Source organism: Lepisosteus oculatus, chromosome 11, assembly GCF_040954835.1.
Source record: "Lepisosteus oculatus isolate fLepOcu1 chromosome 11, fLepOcu1.hap2, whole genome shotgun sequence".
Classification (NCBI taxonomy): Eukaryota; Metazoa; Chordata; class Actinopteri; order Semionotiformes; family Lepisosteidae; genus Lepisosteus; species Lepisosteus oculatus.
In genome coordinates, this window is record NC_090706.1 from 4,176,870 (window position 1) to 4,191,903 (window position 15,034).

Genomic DNA, 15,034 nt, shown 5'->3' on the forward strand with positions numbered 1-15,034 from the left:
AGGCTTGCTCTGGTCAAACATAAATATGCAACAATGCACTATTCATTCAGAGGCACAGAAAAGTCACGTTAGAAGTCCTAAAAACCGATGACATTCCTGAATATGATGGTCATAACTACTGCTGTCTCATGCATGAAGGAAAGCTTTAGGTATATGCCACTGTAAAACGGGGTCAAAAATCAACATCCCTATAATACTAAATATGTAATTCATTTGGGGAATCCACATAGCAATTCCATTTGATTTATCATATATAAGTGCTATATAGGTGTATGCAAAAGATCAAAATCAAAACTTTTCACCGAAAACATTTATTGACCTCGAACAGTGCGGCCCATTTACCAAAAATATCAAGAGATCTTATTTATAACAATGTATTTTTTTAAAAATCGACACTGGTCACTTTTAATCCACCTGCTTACTTATCCTGCTCCCGGTACATACACTATTACAAAACCGTATTCCTGTTAAACTGCAGAGCTCAAGAAATCCCTGTCCCCAGAATTATTTGAGAAACTCAAAATGTCTGAATCCATTTTACTGCAAATATTTGCTATAAAAAAAATTTAATGAAAAAAGATAAAGTAAACTTGACTCCTCTCTCACTGGGGATAACCATTTATTATACCTGTTTATCGTATATTATATGCAAATGTGAAAATGCGCCCTCTGTTGGGAGAGATTTTATAAACAATCCACACATGTAGCCAATTTCTTAGAATTGCATTGTTAATCAAGACCGCAAGATTCCAATTCAAAAAAAAAAAATCAGGGATGTAAAATGCATGAAAAACTATTCTCCAATTATTGCATGTAGAAGTTAGCCATGAATGTTTATATGAACTCCCATATCCATTAAAATTTACGATATACAACAAAGGAATTAGGTTCTTCAAGGTTCTATGACAAAACATTTTAATGACTTCACAGTGAAAGGTTGTTTCAAGCTTGAAGAATCAATCATACTTGTGTATTATCCTCAAGAGACTTTCACCAGTCCATTGACAACTTTAAAAAAAATCCATTCACACCACAATGTTGATATAAAAAAACTAATTTCAAAAGGATGACAAGAGCAGTATATTTAAATACAGATCCAATGAACTCCCACAGGCAAAAGGTTTGAAAATAATTGTGGATGTTGGAACAACCACATCAGCTAAAGCCTAACATCCATCATTGAGCTATTCGGTTTTTACCAGAGGCAGTATACAAAGTAGAATTCTCCTTTGACTAAAGCCTTTAGCAAAACAATCATAAAAAGCAAATCCAGTGTTTTTTCCTTTAGTTTCCGGGCAATGCATTTTGCGTACGCCATCCCCCCCAGTATGCAATCCACAATCATGACATGGAATTTAAAAAAACACTACAATTAAGGAGCCAAAAAATAAATGAAGGAAAAATAAAAGCAGCACTTAACTGGAAATGTATAGCATTACAGGAGTGCAATTTAATATTTCAAATGAGTTTTACAGAGAAGACACCTTTTAACTAAGGCTGGGTTGTCCCTTGTCTGATCCATGCAAATAAAAAGGGGTTTTAGGTCATTTTCAATGCTGTACTGCATACACGCAGAATTAAATTCGTTCCTCTAACTGGGAAGCGGGCAATGTGTCATTTTTCGCACTTAAAGCCAATTCCAGGACAACTCCTGTATTTTTCAATGCCCTTCATCTTGAAGCAGGATGGGGGGAGGATCAGGAAGGGTCGTGGATTAACAGGCTTGAGTCTCCGTTCGCTTAGCAAAACCAGGAGCAGAGGGGGGGTGCCAGGTAAACCTTTGGCCTCTTTTCTTACATGAAAACCTCATCCTATTTTCTGTACAAAAAGAACTCTGTAGATAAGGGGGGATAAACAACAAACTGTACGTTCTAAAGCTCAACCATGTGAACAAGACCAAATTAAAAAAACAAATATGCCGAGACATTCAGAGCATTCCGCATCTTCAAGAATCTGAGGGGGACATCTGAGCCTTCCGCATGGACCGCAGGGCCTTCTCTCGCAGGTGCTTCTCTAAGTCATCAAGGTTGTCTTCTGCTTCACTGTCTGAATCCTTAAAAAAACACCGTAGTGATTACATTAAAAAGACAGGGTGTTCCAACTCTACTAGACCAAAGGACCTGAAGTCAAATGGTCCGTTTCTGTCATTTCCCAGTTTCCAAAGGAACATTTTGGAGACTTGTTCTACCAATTCTTTATTTTTCACGTCAAGCCGCTGAATTCTGCGCCATGGGGGGCCTATTCTGAAAATGCGTACGCAAACCAGTGTAATGAAGCACCTGAACATGTACGGTATGACGTTTTAAGACATTTTCGCCCAAAGGACGACGAAATGCTTTCAGCATACCGATTTAAAAAACGGGCACCGAGCAAGTTATTCCGTTTCCGATTCCTAAAGTTGGGCATGTATAGCCAGACCAAGTTTTCGTTTAGTACAAAATCCCACCCTCCTTCTCGGTCATTTCTTCCCAAAGACACCTCACCTTCTTGGGATCCGAGTCGGGATGGGCTTCTGGGACTGCAGCGTCCGGGCCGGCAGCCGCCGCCATGGCTGCCTTCTCCTTCTTGTGTTTCTTGTGCTTCTTGTGCTTTTTGTCCTTCTTGTGTTTCTTGTCCTTCTTCTTCTTCTTTTTCTTGCCACTGGCTTCTTGATCAGAGTTCTGGAGAAAACGAACGGAGAATAAGTGGACGTGTTGAACTCCCTCAAGGTGAGAAATCAGACGGGGTTTTTCCCAAAATCCGTAAGGCTTAATAAGTCCGACGCATCACAACATCTACTGAGTTTAGGGAAAGCGCCACACAGATTACCTATCCAACTGAACCTGTAAAATCTCTGCTGTGGACCTGAATTAAATTAACGCTTTGGTTAAAGTATGAACTATCTCCCACGTGCCTCAATAAAATTAGGTACTTAACCCCAATAGTGGTCAGAAAACGTATTTTGCAGACCAATTAAAGTAGAAGACTGCACTGTAAACCACACATTTCTATTTCCTGAAGGGGGAGGGGGCATTTGTCTGTCATTTGAAATGCTTAATCATCCACTTCAGTGTATTATCATGTTCAGTGTACTTTAGGCACTGCCAGATCCAAAGGGTTTTTAAACGACAAACTACAGAAAAAAAAAACAAAAAAAAGATGCCTGTACCTTTGCAGGAGATGGACTTGGTGAGGCGCTATTGGCTTTTTTAACCGCTGGGGGGGGGGACCCGCTGGCTGACCGAGACGGAGAAGGGGAAGCAGAGGGAGCTAGTGGGCGCTTTTTGGCAGCTGGTTCTGGAGACCGGGACACGGATCTGGTGGGCATCCTCCTCACAGGCAGGGGGCTTGGCGATGCCCTTGGAGAAAAAGGGAAAAAGACGCACAATGAAAAGCAAAGCCAGAAATCCACACCCTTCAGAAATAAGCAAGGCTCAGCCTCGGACACGTATTCAAGTAATTTACAAAAGTACGCCTCTTATCGCAAAGGCTACAAGACAACCAACCCCATTAAACTCCCTTACTGCACAAAGAAGGCTCTCTACATATTGTAGTTCAGGTGGGGAGCTGCATCAACATGTGTAGGCCGCAAAGAAACAAGTAAAGGTTTATTCCCTGCTGAAAAGAGAAAAAAGAAAACGCAATGTTTTGGGCGTGGAGCCTTCTTAAGGTGCGTCAACAGAAGGAGGCTCCATGGCCGAAACGTTGTTTTCTTTCTTCTCTTTTCAGCAGGGAATAAACCTCTTACTTTTTTCTCTACATACCTGACTAAAGGAAAATAACTGAAACGATTTGAGCTGAAAGACACTGTTTTCTAACTGGACAAAACCATTTATGCAACGGGAGAAAATTACTTCTTTGTCTTCTTCGGTTCTGGCGTTCGAGACACCCTCCGTATGGGCCTGTTAGTCGGAGAGGGAGACTGCTGCCGCCTCACAGGCGGGGGAGGCGGGGAGCCGGAGGGGACGCGGCGCGGGGGGGGGCTCGGAGACCCCCGCAGCGCGCGGCCGCGGCCCGCGGGCGAGGGCGACAGGCGCTTGCCGTGGACAGGAGGGGAGCGAGCGTCTCGGTTCGGCCGGCCCGCTGGAGGGGGGCTCCTCCTGTGTCGGGGGGGAGAGGCAGGTGGGGTGCGCCTCTTCGGCAGCGGGGAGCTCCTGCGCTTAGGAGGGGGCGACCTGGAGGGCCTCCGTTTGGGGGCCGGGGAAGGAGACGTGCGACGTTTGGGGGGAGGGGGCGACGCGGACCCTCTCCGCTTCGGTGGGAGCGGAGACGGAGAGTAGCGGCGCTGAATTGGGGGAGAGTACCGCCTGGGAGAGGGGGAGCGTCTGCGAGGTGGAGGAGTCGGGGACCTGGAAAAGCACCATAAAACAAATCGCATCAATCACACGGAACAGTGAACTGGCACGTAAGCGGAAACTGACAAGTTAGTGAGGTGTAACAAACCTCTCCTATAAAAATAACACCCTGATACCTATCGCAACATTTTTTTACGATAGAGATGATTCACCTTATAACTAGAAAAATGACACCAATAGTTCATGTTTTGCAAAGTATCGGACAGCATTCTGTGGCCTTACCATAAAAATAAAAAGCCATATTTACACCCTTGCAAGAAACCTCAAAACACAAGTGATCAAGAAGTAAAAAAAAAACTGTTGTACTCGCAAATCCACATACTGTTCTTTTGCAGTGCAACTGAAGAGCTCTCTATGTTTTTCCCTACATGAGCAGCTGATTTCACGATTAACGCCGACTTTGAAATAAGAGACAATGACAAACATTTGTACATGGATCAAATATAAAAAATTCAAAAACAGCAGGCCCTTAAGCTTATCCACGGGGGACCCCATGGAGGTTCTCAGACAAACAAGAATGCCGGAAACACCTGCCTTCGCCTGGGTGGAGGGGATGGAGATCTGCGGCGCCTCGGCGGGGAAGGAGATCGGTGGCGTCTTCCTGGGGGAGAGGGGCTTCTCCTGCGCCTGGAAAGCAATCGCCCATCGTTCAACAGGTCAGTGACCGAAGACACCCACCGACGCATCTCGCAGCGCAACATTTTTTTCCCGGGTGCAAATCGGACAGAGTCTAAAGACACCTTTTCGTAAACCGCTACTCAAATGCAGGTGCGGCGAAGCAAGTCATTTACTGGGCTTGCGTCGAGGAAAGCCTAGCCTAGCGCGCAAGGCCGCTGCTAATCAGAGAAACAGCATACTATATTCTAACCAACCTTTTAGCCACTGGTGACTGCCACCTCTTTCCAAGCGGCATCCTGGCAGCAAGAAAGAACAGAAACCAGCCATCACCACTAAAGATTTAACAAAGACACCGCAGTGGGGGGGTGGGGGGGTGGCGGGGGTTGGGAGGTAGAGGTTCCTTTTCGAGTTTGAGACTTAAACCCCACACCGTCCTCGGCACCAGCGAGAAAGGCTGGACGAAGCCTCGGACAAACGTCTTGACACTAGGCTTCTGCGTGCCCAGACGCGTTTTCTTTTAACGGACATTCCCCGCACGAAGACGGCACAGAGCCCTCAACCCCGCTCACCTCGGAGACGCCTCCCTGTGCCGCCTCCTGGGCGACGGGGAGGCGCTGCGGGAGGCCGAGCGAGGGCGCCTCCTCTTGATCTCCCCGTTCCGCGCCCCCGTCTTTTTGGGGCCTTCGTCTTCAGAGGAAGAGGAGGAGCCCGTCTCTGCCAAGACCAAATTCAAAGGGGGGGGGGGAAGCAACGGTAAACCAAAAAGAAAACCGCCAATGGGACATTATGGGTTAAAAAAAAAGCACAAGATGTTCGTAAAAGAAATAAAAACGGACAAACACTGCAAGCACACTACCAATGTACTACTGCAAAACGTTAGTGCATGAAAATAACATTTAAAGAAAAACAAGTAACCTGATGAAGACTGCTGATTCTGTCTGCGATACTGACGTCTCTGCTGCACAGAATCTGCTGTAGCCCCCTTCCCACCTTTATCATCTTCTGTAACAGAGGAATGTCCTTCAGTACTCAGTATAAATCTTATTTTACATAGAGCACATCTATTCCACACTAGTGCTACAATGCTTTCAGAGATTGAATGTTTGAATTTCACTTCATACTTAAAGCCAATGAGAAGCAAAAAAATTTAGCATGGAACTGCTGAAACTGAAATAAACGATGGGGAACAGGCCACAATCAGCAGAAACCAGCAATTATTTTAATACAAAGCCCACGACCTGAATTTATTTGTGATCAACAACAGTAAAAAAAAAACAAAACAAACAAACCTGATTCCGAAGGCTCTGATCTTCTTGGCTTTGGGGCTGGTGATGGCGATTCAACCTTTGTACCAGGTTTACGTTTTCCAGCTTAAAAAAAAGGCAAGAGAGCAATTAATTTTAAAAATACTTTCACTGTAGTTTTTCCAGCAAGCACGGAATTTATCAGCACTCTGAACACTATTGCCTGCTACACAATGTAATTTTTTCTACCCATCAGAAAACCAATTCAATTCTGTACGTCCTAATTCAGCTAGGGCTAAACGAGAAAGATTTCTAGCACAGGCGTGAACTTAATCCCCCCCAGAAGGTGCAGTCCTTTTTGAGGTTTCTGAGGATTGGATCTTCTAAAAGTTAACCTGAGAAGAACTGAGGATATTTTCGACAGGTCAGAGGGAAGCAAAGTTAACAAAAACAGAAGCCATGGATGTCAGCCAGTGGTTCTTGCAATGCAATACACGTCTTACTTTCTTCTGTCCCTGTGCAAGGATATCACCTTTCCACATCAATAGAGGAAATTGAGTCCAAGAGCCTCGTTCACCATGTGTTCTTATGCCACAAGGGATGACCTATCCAATTCTAAGCCCACAGTGAAGGTGCACCTTATCGCTTAATAACCTGTTCCTTAAAAAAACGCCTCGAGTCTGGAAGCAGAAAATACAAGCCTCTTGTATTTTGGAGGCAAATATGGAGACCAAATAGGAAAGAACTGCGGTTTTCCTACAGATTCTTCTTGTCACCCCAGTCAAGCTATTTAAAGAAATGACTATGTCTGGAGGATGACAGGAGAAAAGAAGCCGCAGACCACCTCATCGGGAGCTCGTGCGAGTCCCCCTGCGCTACCTGAGGCTCTGGAAGGGGAGGGGGATCCGCGACCCTTCCTGGCCCGGCCCGACTGCAGCGGCGACGGGGAGCGGCGGCTCTTGGGAGGCGAGCTGGCCGTCGGGGGCGTCCTGACCCTCCTCCTCGCCGGGCTGGCCGACGGGGAACCGCGGCGGGGTTTGCGGGGCGGCGTGGTGGAGACGCGCTTCACGGCCTTCTTTTGCGGGGACCGGGAGCGCGACGACGAGGACGACGAGCTGCTCCCGGAAGACGAGGGGGAGGGAGAGCGTCGCCTGCAACCAAGCCGAAAAACACGATGACCGTCAAAACATTCTTCTTCGCATTGTCTCACACGGAAAGACAAGACCCGCCGGGGAAGCTGTACAAATACCCGTATCGTTCGGCAAAACAAAGCTCGAACAGGAAACTAATTCTGGAAGGATTCATCTGTAATACGCTGTAAACTGTGACGTCTAAGAAATATTTAGCTTGATTGTGAAATAACTTGTGGCCGGCAAAAGAAAGAAAAAAACTTGTTTTGAAGATTCAAAAGATTTCGATTTTTCCCCGATTACAGTAAGAGAAGTCCCAGACAAGCGCATCCCAAGGCAGAAGCGAGACAAATCACACGCACCTCCTGACGGGGGATCTGCTTCTCCTGTGACGTGGAGGTGGAGGGGGACGTCTGGGAGGGCTTCTCCTGCGAGGCGAGGGGCGTCTCCTTGGGCTCGGCCTCCTCCGTGGAGAGTAGGATCTAAACAGAGACAGACAGACTCAGTTTAGCTTTAAGGAATGAGTCTGACGTTATCAAGAAAGAAGTCATCCGTACTGTATCTATGCCAAAAGGGATGAACACCACGGGGAAGGGCAGAGTGCAACTCGTGTAACTGTCTCACCAGTTTCAGGAGCACAGCATGACAGCCTGTACGAACAAATATCAACCGCTTGAGCACGGGGCGATTAGATCAAAAGCGCACAATTTCAGGACCAGCCCGGTCGGGAAGGTGCGCCGGCGATGAAATGGCGAGAAGGCGGCAAGCGAGAGGATTGAAGGCCACCGACCTGGAGCGGGATCTGGGCCGCCTCCGGGAGCGGGAGTGCGACCGGGAGCGGGACCGGGATTTCGAGCGGGAGCGCGACCGGTGCCGGTTCCTGTCCCGCCGGCCGTCCTTGTCCTTTTCTTTCGGCTTCGGCTTCTCCTCCTTCTTCGACGGCTTCTCGGGAGAGGCTTCCTTCGTCTCCGCCACGGAGTCCGGCTTGACATCCTTTACAACGTCACTAAAAAAGGGCCAAGAGCGAAGGCTGGTCTCAGTCAGGCCGACAAAGTACCGAGCCAAAAGCGCGACCGAAATAAACTACTAAAGCGCTCAATTCCAAAAAACCAGGGCCCGCCGGCAGCCAACAGCACGAAACGCAGGAACACAAGAAGTCAGACAGTACCTAGTCGATGACGCTTCCTGTACAAGCAGGTCCTTCTTCACCGCCTCGGACTGGTCGGGCTCGGGTAGCTGCGGCTCCGGCTTCCGGAGCAGCCGCAGCGGCGAGCTGCTGGGGCTCTTCGTCCTGCGCCGGGGGGACCGCGAGTGGCTCCGCTTCCGGTCGCGCTTCGCCGGGGAGCGCCGCCGGGGGGAGCCGGACCGCGATTTCCTCCTGCGGTCAAATCAAACACCCTCTTCAGCACGCCTGCAAGGAGCGCCCTCTCCCCTTTCCCCCATTTCAGCGCAAAGACTCTTAACACAACACACGTGGAAGTATCAAAGGATTCTGGGTCTGTGAAACTGGCTTTTGCAACTGTTCAGGAGTAAATTAATAGTAACGTAAAAGCCACTAGAGCATATGATTAAGGACCAAAACCTAAAAACGGGATAAAATTCCAGGCTAAAGTGCTTGGAAAGTATAACCCCGCCACAGTGGAAGAATTCAAGCCCATTCAAATACTCATATCCATGTGAACTGCTCCGCATACCTTCGTGGGCTTTTGGATCTGTCCCTTTCTCTGTTCTCCTTGTCCTCCTTTTCCTTCTTCTCCTTTTCCTCATCCTGTTTCTTCAGAGACGCCAGCTTTTCTTGTTCAATCTGCAACCGCAAGACAAAATTAGGACCAGGTCTGTACAAAGACTGCGCAAACAGCGCAAATTTCGAATGCCTACATTTTAAAAGGTATGTTTTCTCCAAAACTTCAGAGTCCAGTCATAATGTTAGAAATTTAGGGGATGGAAAGGCTCATCTTACCCTACAGCTTTTCGGCTGCCCTTTTATACTTGTAAAAAAATGATGCCTCCAGCAAGAACTAAAGGTTTGAACCTGTTTCCATGCACCTGACATGCACTTCACCTGTCTCTGCTTTATCTCCTCTTTCTTCTGCTCCAGGAAGGCAGAGGGTATGCCAGCAATGTTCTCTTGGGCACTCAAAAGCAGGGGCCACAGATCCTTCATGAATTCCCGTGCGTTCTTTCCATTCAGGAACCCAGTCAGGTTAATCTGCATCATTTTACTGTCCGGATTCTGCAACAGATACAAGGTGAAAAAAAAAAAACAGGTTGCTGAACAAGAAAAAAAAAGAGGTACAGTGGGCTAATTCTTCCTTCTATCTCTTCCTAATCATAGCCTTTCCTATGGTCCCATAACAAGGAAAAAAAATAAAATAAAAGCCAGCCCCATTTTAGCTGTCTAATATCACTCTAACCCTGAAAAGCTGTTATTTTGCTCACCTTCACAGGGAGTCAAGAGTCCATACGGCCTATTAACCCTTTGTTGACTTAGAGAACTGTGCTACAGCACCTCTATTGCACTAACTCTTATAAAAAAATAACCAAATTCCCCTTTTTTTAAAGCTAATCTCGTTTTGGAAACTCATTTGACATACATTCTGGCTTACTGCTCAGCTGCGTTGACAATACAAGGGCGACTAAACACAATGTTCCTGCATGCAATGGAACATCATAATAATGACAACAAGTAAACCCTGAGCTACACTTTTGCAATTCATCCACAGGATACAAAACTAACGTATCTGGGATACTGTCTTCAAAGGGTTAAGTAGCCAAGAGCCTCACAGCTATTCCCTACAATGTCCAGCGAGTTGTTGTTGTTTTTTTTTTTCCCCAAAGTAAAATTCTTGAAAGTCATTCTCGTTCAAGCAACAAGATCCACAGAGCCAAGCGCATCAACGCCACAAAGCAAGTACACAGTCCTGACGTCTTCTCTCCCCAGGTGGAACCCTTGGAAATGGACTCGCCAAGTCTCCTGCAGAGAGAGATGTTCCCTTGGCTTGCTTCCGCCTCCCTACTGCAACTCAACCACCTTGAGCTTAATGTTATATCATTTATCTAAATTGCAAAAGACGAACAAGCAATAATGAGTACACAGCCACAAGAGAATTGAATTTTTTTTAAATCACTCTAAAAAATAAAATAAAAATAAATTTCGCTTTTAATTTCAGCAACAGAGAATTACAAGAGAGTTTAGCACAAACCCTATCAAGGCAGTGTTCTGTAATATTGAGCATTCACAAAAGGCAAATACCCTACGTCTGATTTAAAAAATACACTTTGAACCAATGTCAACAATCGGCTTTACATACTGTTTGCATTGACTTTTTTTTTTAAAAAAGCTATTCTGCCTGGCAAGCAAATCAACAAGTCTTAAGCATACCTCAATATGGACCAAAAAAGCAGTGCCTATTTTCACACAAAAAGTCAAAAGGTCAAACAAAAGGCATATTAACTCAAGATATAGAGGGTCTAGGAGCTAGATCAACTTTAGGCAAATGAACACCAATGTCTACATTATCAGTTTGTCTGCATACACGTGAAGAATCATAAATATCACTGCTACTTTTTTTTTTTTTAAAAGACCTTGTCAGCAGGTCTAAATAATCTGACATCAAAAGTGCAGTCAGGCCACTTTCAATGTAGTATTTTTCCTTTCACCAATAAATATAGCAGTATTTCTTTTTACACCATGCACCATGCCCGACAGTGAAGGAGGAAAAAAAGGATGGCTGTCTTCGCCATCAGCCATCATAACTGGAACACAGCAAACCGGAAACAATTCAGGCATACTGCATACAGGTTTTAAAAAGGTATACTGCTACCATCTATAAATATCTAGCCACAGGTAAATGTAGGTGGTTTAGCAGTGTAAGGATCTGTCCAAGTGCTCGTCACTGGAATTTTTGGTCACTTTACACAACTCACCTCCAAACACACACTGCATCATCAAGGGAGTTGGGTCAGAGCGACATTGGACACTCACTCTGCTGTGACCTAATTAGGTGATGGTGCTATACTTCAGACGCAAGGAATAACATCCATATTGGTTCAGGCCTTTTAAATCATAAATCACATCATCATTAGAAAACTGCTGTCAAAGGCACTTTGTTACATATAACAGCAACATTTCTTTCAAATACATATAGCTTCATTTCCTTTCACCTCAGCAGTCAGAACAAAACCTCCTAGAGCAGTAAATTTATATTATAAAAAGTGAATTCTCAACTAGAAAAAATACTCTTCTCTAGTTCTCACACCCACCCACCCGCCTCTTGCACAAAAAAATAAGAACTAGTTCACTGCTTTACAAAACAAGAATCTGAGGAAGAAGAAACTGTTTCGACGGCGTTACCTTTTCCTCCAGCTGGTTGAAAATGAACTCGATGACGACATCGTCCTCGAACCCTAAAATCTCTGTCACTCTTTGAGTTATCCATGGTTTGATGACTTCCAAGTTCACCTTGGTCATATCCACCTGAAAAGAAAGCTGACATTTAGCCACACATCTACAAAACAGTCACCCTACCACAAAATCAAAAATAAACTCAAAAACACTGGAGGACACCTTGTGTCCACAGCCTAAACTGAATCTTGTTTTCTGATCAGAACCGCAAAACAATATATAACTGCAAGCCTATCGCAAGTAGACACCCCAGGTGACCAAGGACGATCCTTTGGGTCTCTAAGAATATTTTGAAACAACAATTAATTAGAAGATGCTCACATACCTTCTTCTCGAGACATTCTGCAAATTTGAGCTGTTTCAAAAGTTTCTTCTGCTTGTTGCTGAAGCGATTGTCTTGCTCCGCACTCGTGCCCTGGTAAGAAAATACAGAAAGACTCTGGTTTTAGGTTTCAGGACAGGCTCACATGAACAATTTCATCTAAGGATAAGATCTGCGCCTGTGGCTGGAAGGTTGCCGGTTCAAATCCCGCAGCCGGCAGAGAAATCCTACTCCGCTGGGCCCCTGAGCAAGGCCCCAACTGCTCCAGGGGTGCTGTACAACGGCTGACCCTGCACTATGACCCCCAGCTTCTCTCCCTGTCTGTGTCTCATGGAGAGCAAGCTGGGGTAGGTGAAAATACAAATTCCTAAAGCAAGAAATTGTTGTTGTTATTATTAACAACAAAAGGTTACAATGAAACCTACAAGTCTTCGTAGCAGCCATATCATTTACTAAACCAGAATATCTGCTAAACTCCGGGAGGGATCTCTGAATAAGGCCATCAAGTTGAAAAGCTCTTCAGGCTGCTGGTAACAGTATAAGACAATGACTAGTGAAGGACGAGCCCAGTTACATTTTTTTTTAAAAGTTTGAGCTCCCCAAACTCACTGGGTCTGTCAGCATTTCGCACACATCGTGAGGCGTGACAGATTTGGTTAAGAGCAGCTTTTTAAAAAAAAACCCGAGGTTATCACACGACTCTCAAGCAATATTCCTCCACATGTGAGCGTGTACTTCAAAGGTGACTTTCCCTCGTCACTTCCCAACACCTCAGTCCCCAAGGAGCGAACAGGCACGGCGAGGCGAAGCCAGAGAAAGTTGTCTTTTCTCCAGAAGACGCGGTAGACGTTGCCGCACAGGTCAAGACGCTTAAATACCCGATCGCGTTTTGTCTTCTCCGTTATAGGCCGCTGAGGGTTTTTTTTTTCCAGCACACAAGATTAAGAAAAAAACAACAACTCCTGAACTCAACATTTCTCCGCAGCCACACGAACACAACGTTTGAAGGATCTGGGCATAGTCTATTCAAACGAGCCCTGCACCCTGGCTGACTGCTTGTCGACACAGGCCTTACACGGGCTCTGAAGGTTTTTTTTTTTTAAAGATTAACAAGTACAGAAAGAACATCCTCAAAAACGATGTGCGCGTTTATTAATTGCACCCCCAACACAACACGAGACAATACAGATTCCAATTCATTTTCAACGAATGATTTTGATCCCCGGTTGAATTCACATACAGCCGCCATTTTTATTCTCCCATTGCATGTCGTTGCTCCGGGATGGCGCATGAAGTACACAAGGAAAAAAAAAATGCTCCTGGATAAGCCACGCTTTTGGCTCCGGAAACCGAGCCGAGGGGACGCCTAGGCTGCAATAAGGAGAACAATAAACTCGAAATTCCATTTTTTTTTTAGCCAAAAAGAAGACATGTACTTACGCGGAAAAAACCCGCGTCCATCTTCTGCCGAAATGTGCAATGTGTCTCTGAAAGAAAAATGCCCACGACTCCCACAATGCAATGCAGGAAGAAGCCCCCCCCCTTCGTGTAGGACCATAAATAACCACCAGGCGGCGTAACTTTATTGATGCGTTTACACCTCAGGCACTGGAGCTCGGCTCTCCGCGGAACTTTTAAACAGCAGGTTCAAGGCGCCTCAACACATTTAACACCGTCGTTTGCAAATCCAAACAAAACTCTCAAGAGTCCAAAACTCCCGGGCAAACCTATCAAGGAGCGCCAATTGCTCTGAAACGTGGCCATCAGCTGTTTTAAAGTTGAACGCCTAAACGACTCCATAACACCACCGTTACAGTTATTATTTGACAGATGGAAGGTTCACTGCAAATATCACTAAAATGTTCCAAAACGTGATTTTTTTTTTACAAAACTAAATGTCGATATTCCCATGAGTTCACCCTCAACAGACTGATAGCAATGCAGGTATGAACAGGCAGGTCTGTGAAGGTTATTTGCGCTCCATACACAAAATCACTCTGCTTTGAGTGTGTTACAAACTTGTCAATGTGCTGAAGATGATGCATTACTTTCCAGCATCATGATATACAAAACAATCAAATCGTGTTGTAGTGGGATGAGGACTCCCTGAAGACCATGAGCCTCACAGCTCGGAGCAGCAGTGTGAGTCACGGTGTAGCAGCAGAGCTCCAGAACTAATGGCAAATTGGTAGATCTTTTATTAACAGGTTCACAAGACGATGCCAATGATGAGGGATGACGTATGAATCGTGATTCCCTCTGTGTATGTCTGTGCCTACACTCTGGGTTCCACAGTCATACAGTTCCAGTGCAGCAGATGCTGTCAGAAACCCCTGATGTTTACCCAGGTGTCCTCACTGCTCAGATCCTCCATGAGTTTAAATCAGACTTCAATCTTCCCACAGAAAATAATCTTTTAATGCTACATTGGTTTCCGTATTTACATAATCATCCAGAGCTTTGTCACATACTTTATAGCAGGTATAACTTGTCTAACATCACCCAGACACAGCACATGATTTTAAATGACAGGATGTTTTGTTTCTAGAAAAAGACAAATGTGGGGGGAAAGGAGTTAAGAATTTTGGAATTCATTTTGGAAAGCCATGTTTTTTGTAGTCCGTGGAGTACAGAGATCCTACCTGGACATTGAACAATTGTAGTTTTCCCCAATAATAAAGGATTAACTGGAAGTCCTCAGCTCTTATAAATCTAGCCAATAACTAGAATTATTTTTTGTTAGATTTGAAATATTCCACCCCAACCTGTTGGGAATCTCTGATGGTTAGTCAATATGGCTCATTTCCGCCACCCTTTGTACTAGCATGGAGGAGAGGAGGCCATCTCTGTCTCCCTGAAACATGCACTGATCCTGAGCTGTCCACTTCTCATTCAGACCCAGCTTTGAGGGGAGTGTCACAGCTCTAAAAAGCTCATTGGCCAACCTGTAAGTCACATGGGCTACTCCTGTGCACCAACCA

General features: G+C 45.3%; 1 protein-coding gene across 7 annotated transcripts; it reads right to left on the reverse strand.

Annotated features, from left to right (window-relative positions):
• Nucleotides 1-295: 295 nt before the first annotated feature.
• srrm1 (serine/arginine repetitive matrix 1) lies at nucleotides 296-13,562 on the reverse strand. 7 transcript variants are annotated; one of them, XM_015348588.2, is made up of 18 exons: nucleotides 13,494-13,562; nucleotides 12,057-12,146; nucleotides 11,681-11,803; nucleotides 9,389-9,559; nucleotides 9,021-9,130; nucleotides 8,495-8,704; nucleotides 8,117-8,332; nucleotides 7,689-7,808; nucleotides 7,076-7,347; nucleotides 6,242-6,322; nucleotides 5,868-5,951; nucleotides 5,522-5,666; nucleotides 5,207-5,248; nucleotides 4,869-4,961; nucleotides 3,834-4,328; nucleotides 3,149-3,338; nucleotides 2,484-2,660; nucleotides 296-2,053 (listed from the first exon to the last, which is right to left on the reverse strand). In XM_015348588.2, exons 1-18 carry the CDS (start codon nucleotides 13,512-13,514, stop codon nucleotides 1,946-1,948), a joined length of 2,748 nt encoding a protein of 915 aa, XP_015204074.1. In that variant the 5' UTR covers nucleotides 13,515-13,562; the 3' UTR covers nucleotides 296-1,945. The 7 variants fall into 7 exon arrangements, with proteins under 7 accessions (XP_015204074.1, XP_015204075.1, XP_015204073.1 ...); XM_015348589.2 differs by having other exon boundaries at nucleotides 296-2,046; nucleotides 5,868-5,954; XM_015348587.2 differs by having other exon boundaries at nucleotides 5,868-5,954.
• Nucleotides 13,563-15,034: the final 1,472 nt, after the last annotated feature.

Coding starts and splice junctions, on each gene's coding strand:
- srrm1 (XM_015348587.2), bottom strand. CDS start 13,514: ATGGACGCGGGTTTTTTCCGC. Junction 6,323..7,075: donor CTCCCCTTCCAGAGCCTCAG/GTAGCGCAGGGG, acceptor CTTTTTTTTAAG/CTGGAAAACGTAAACCTGGT. Junction 5,955..6,241: donor ATCAGAGCCTTCGGAATCAG/GTTTGTTTGTTT, acceptor CCTCTGTTACAG/AAGATGATAAAGGTGGGAAG.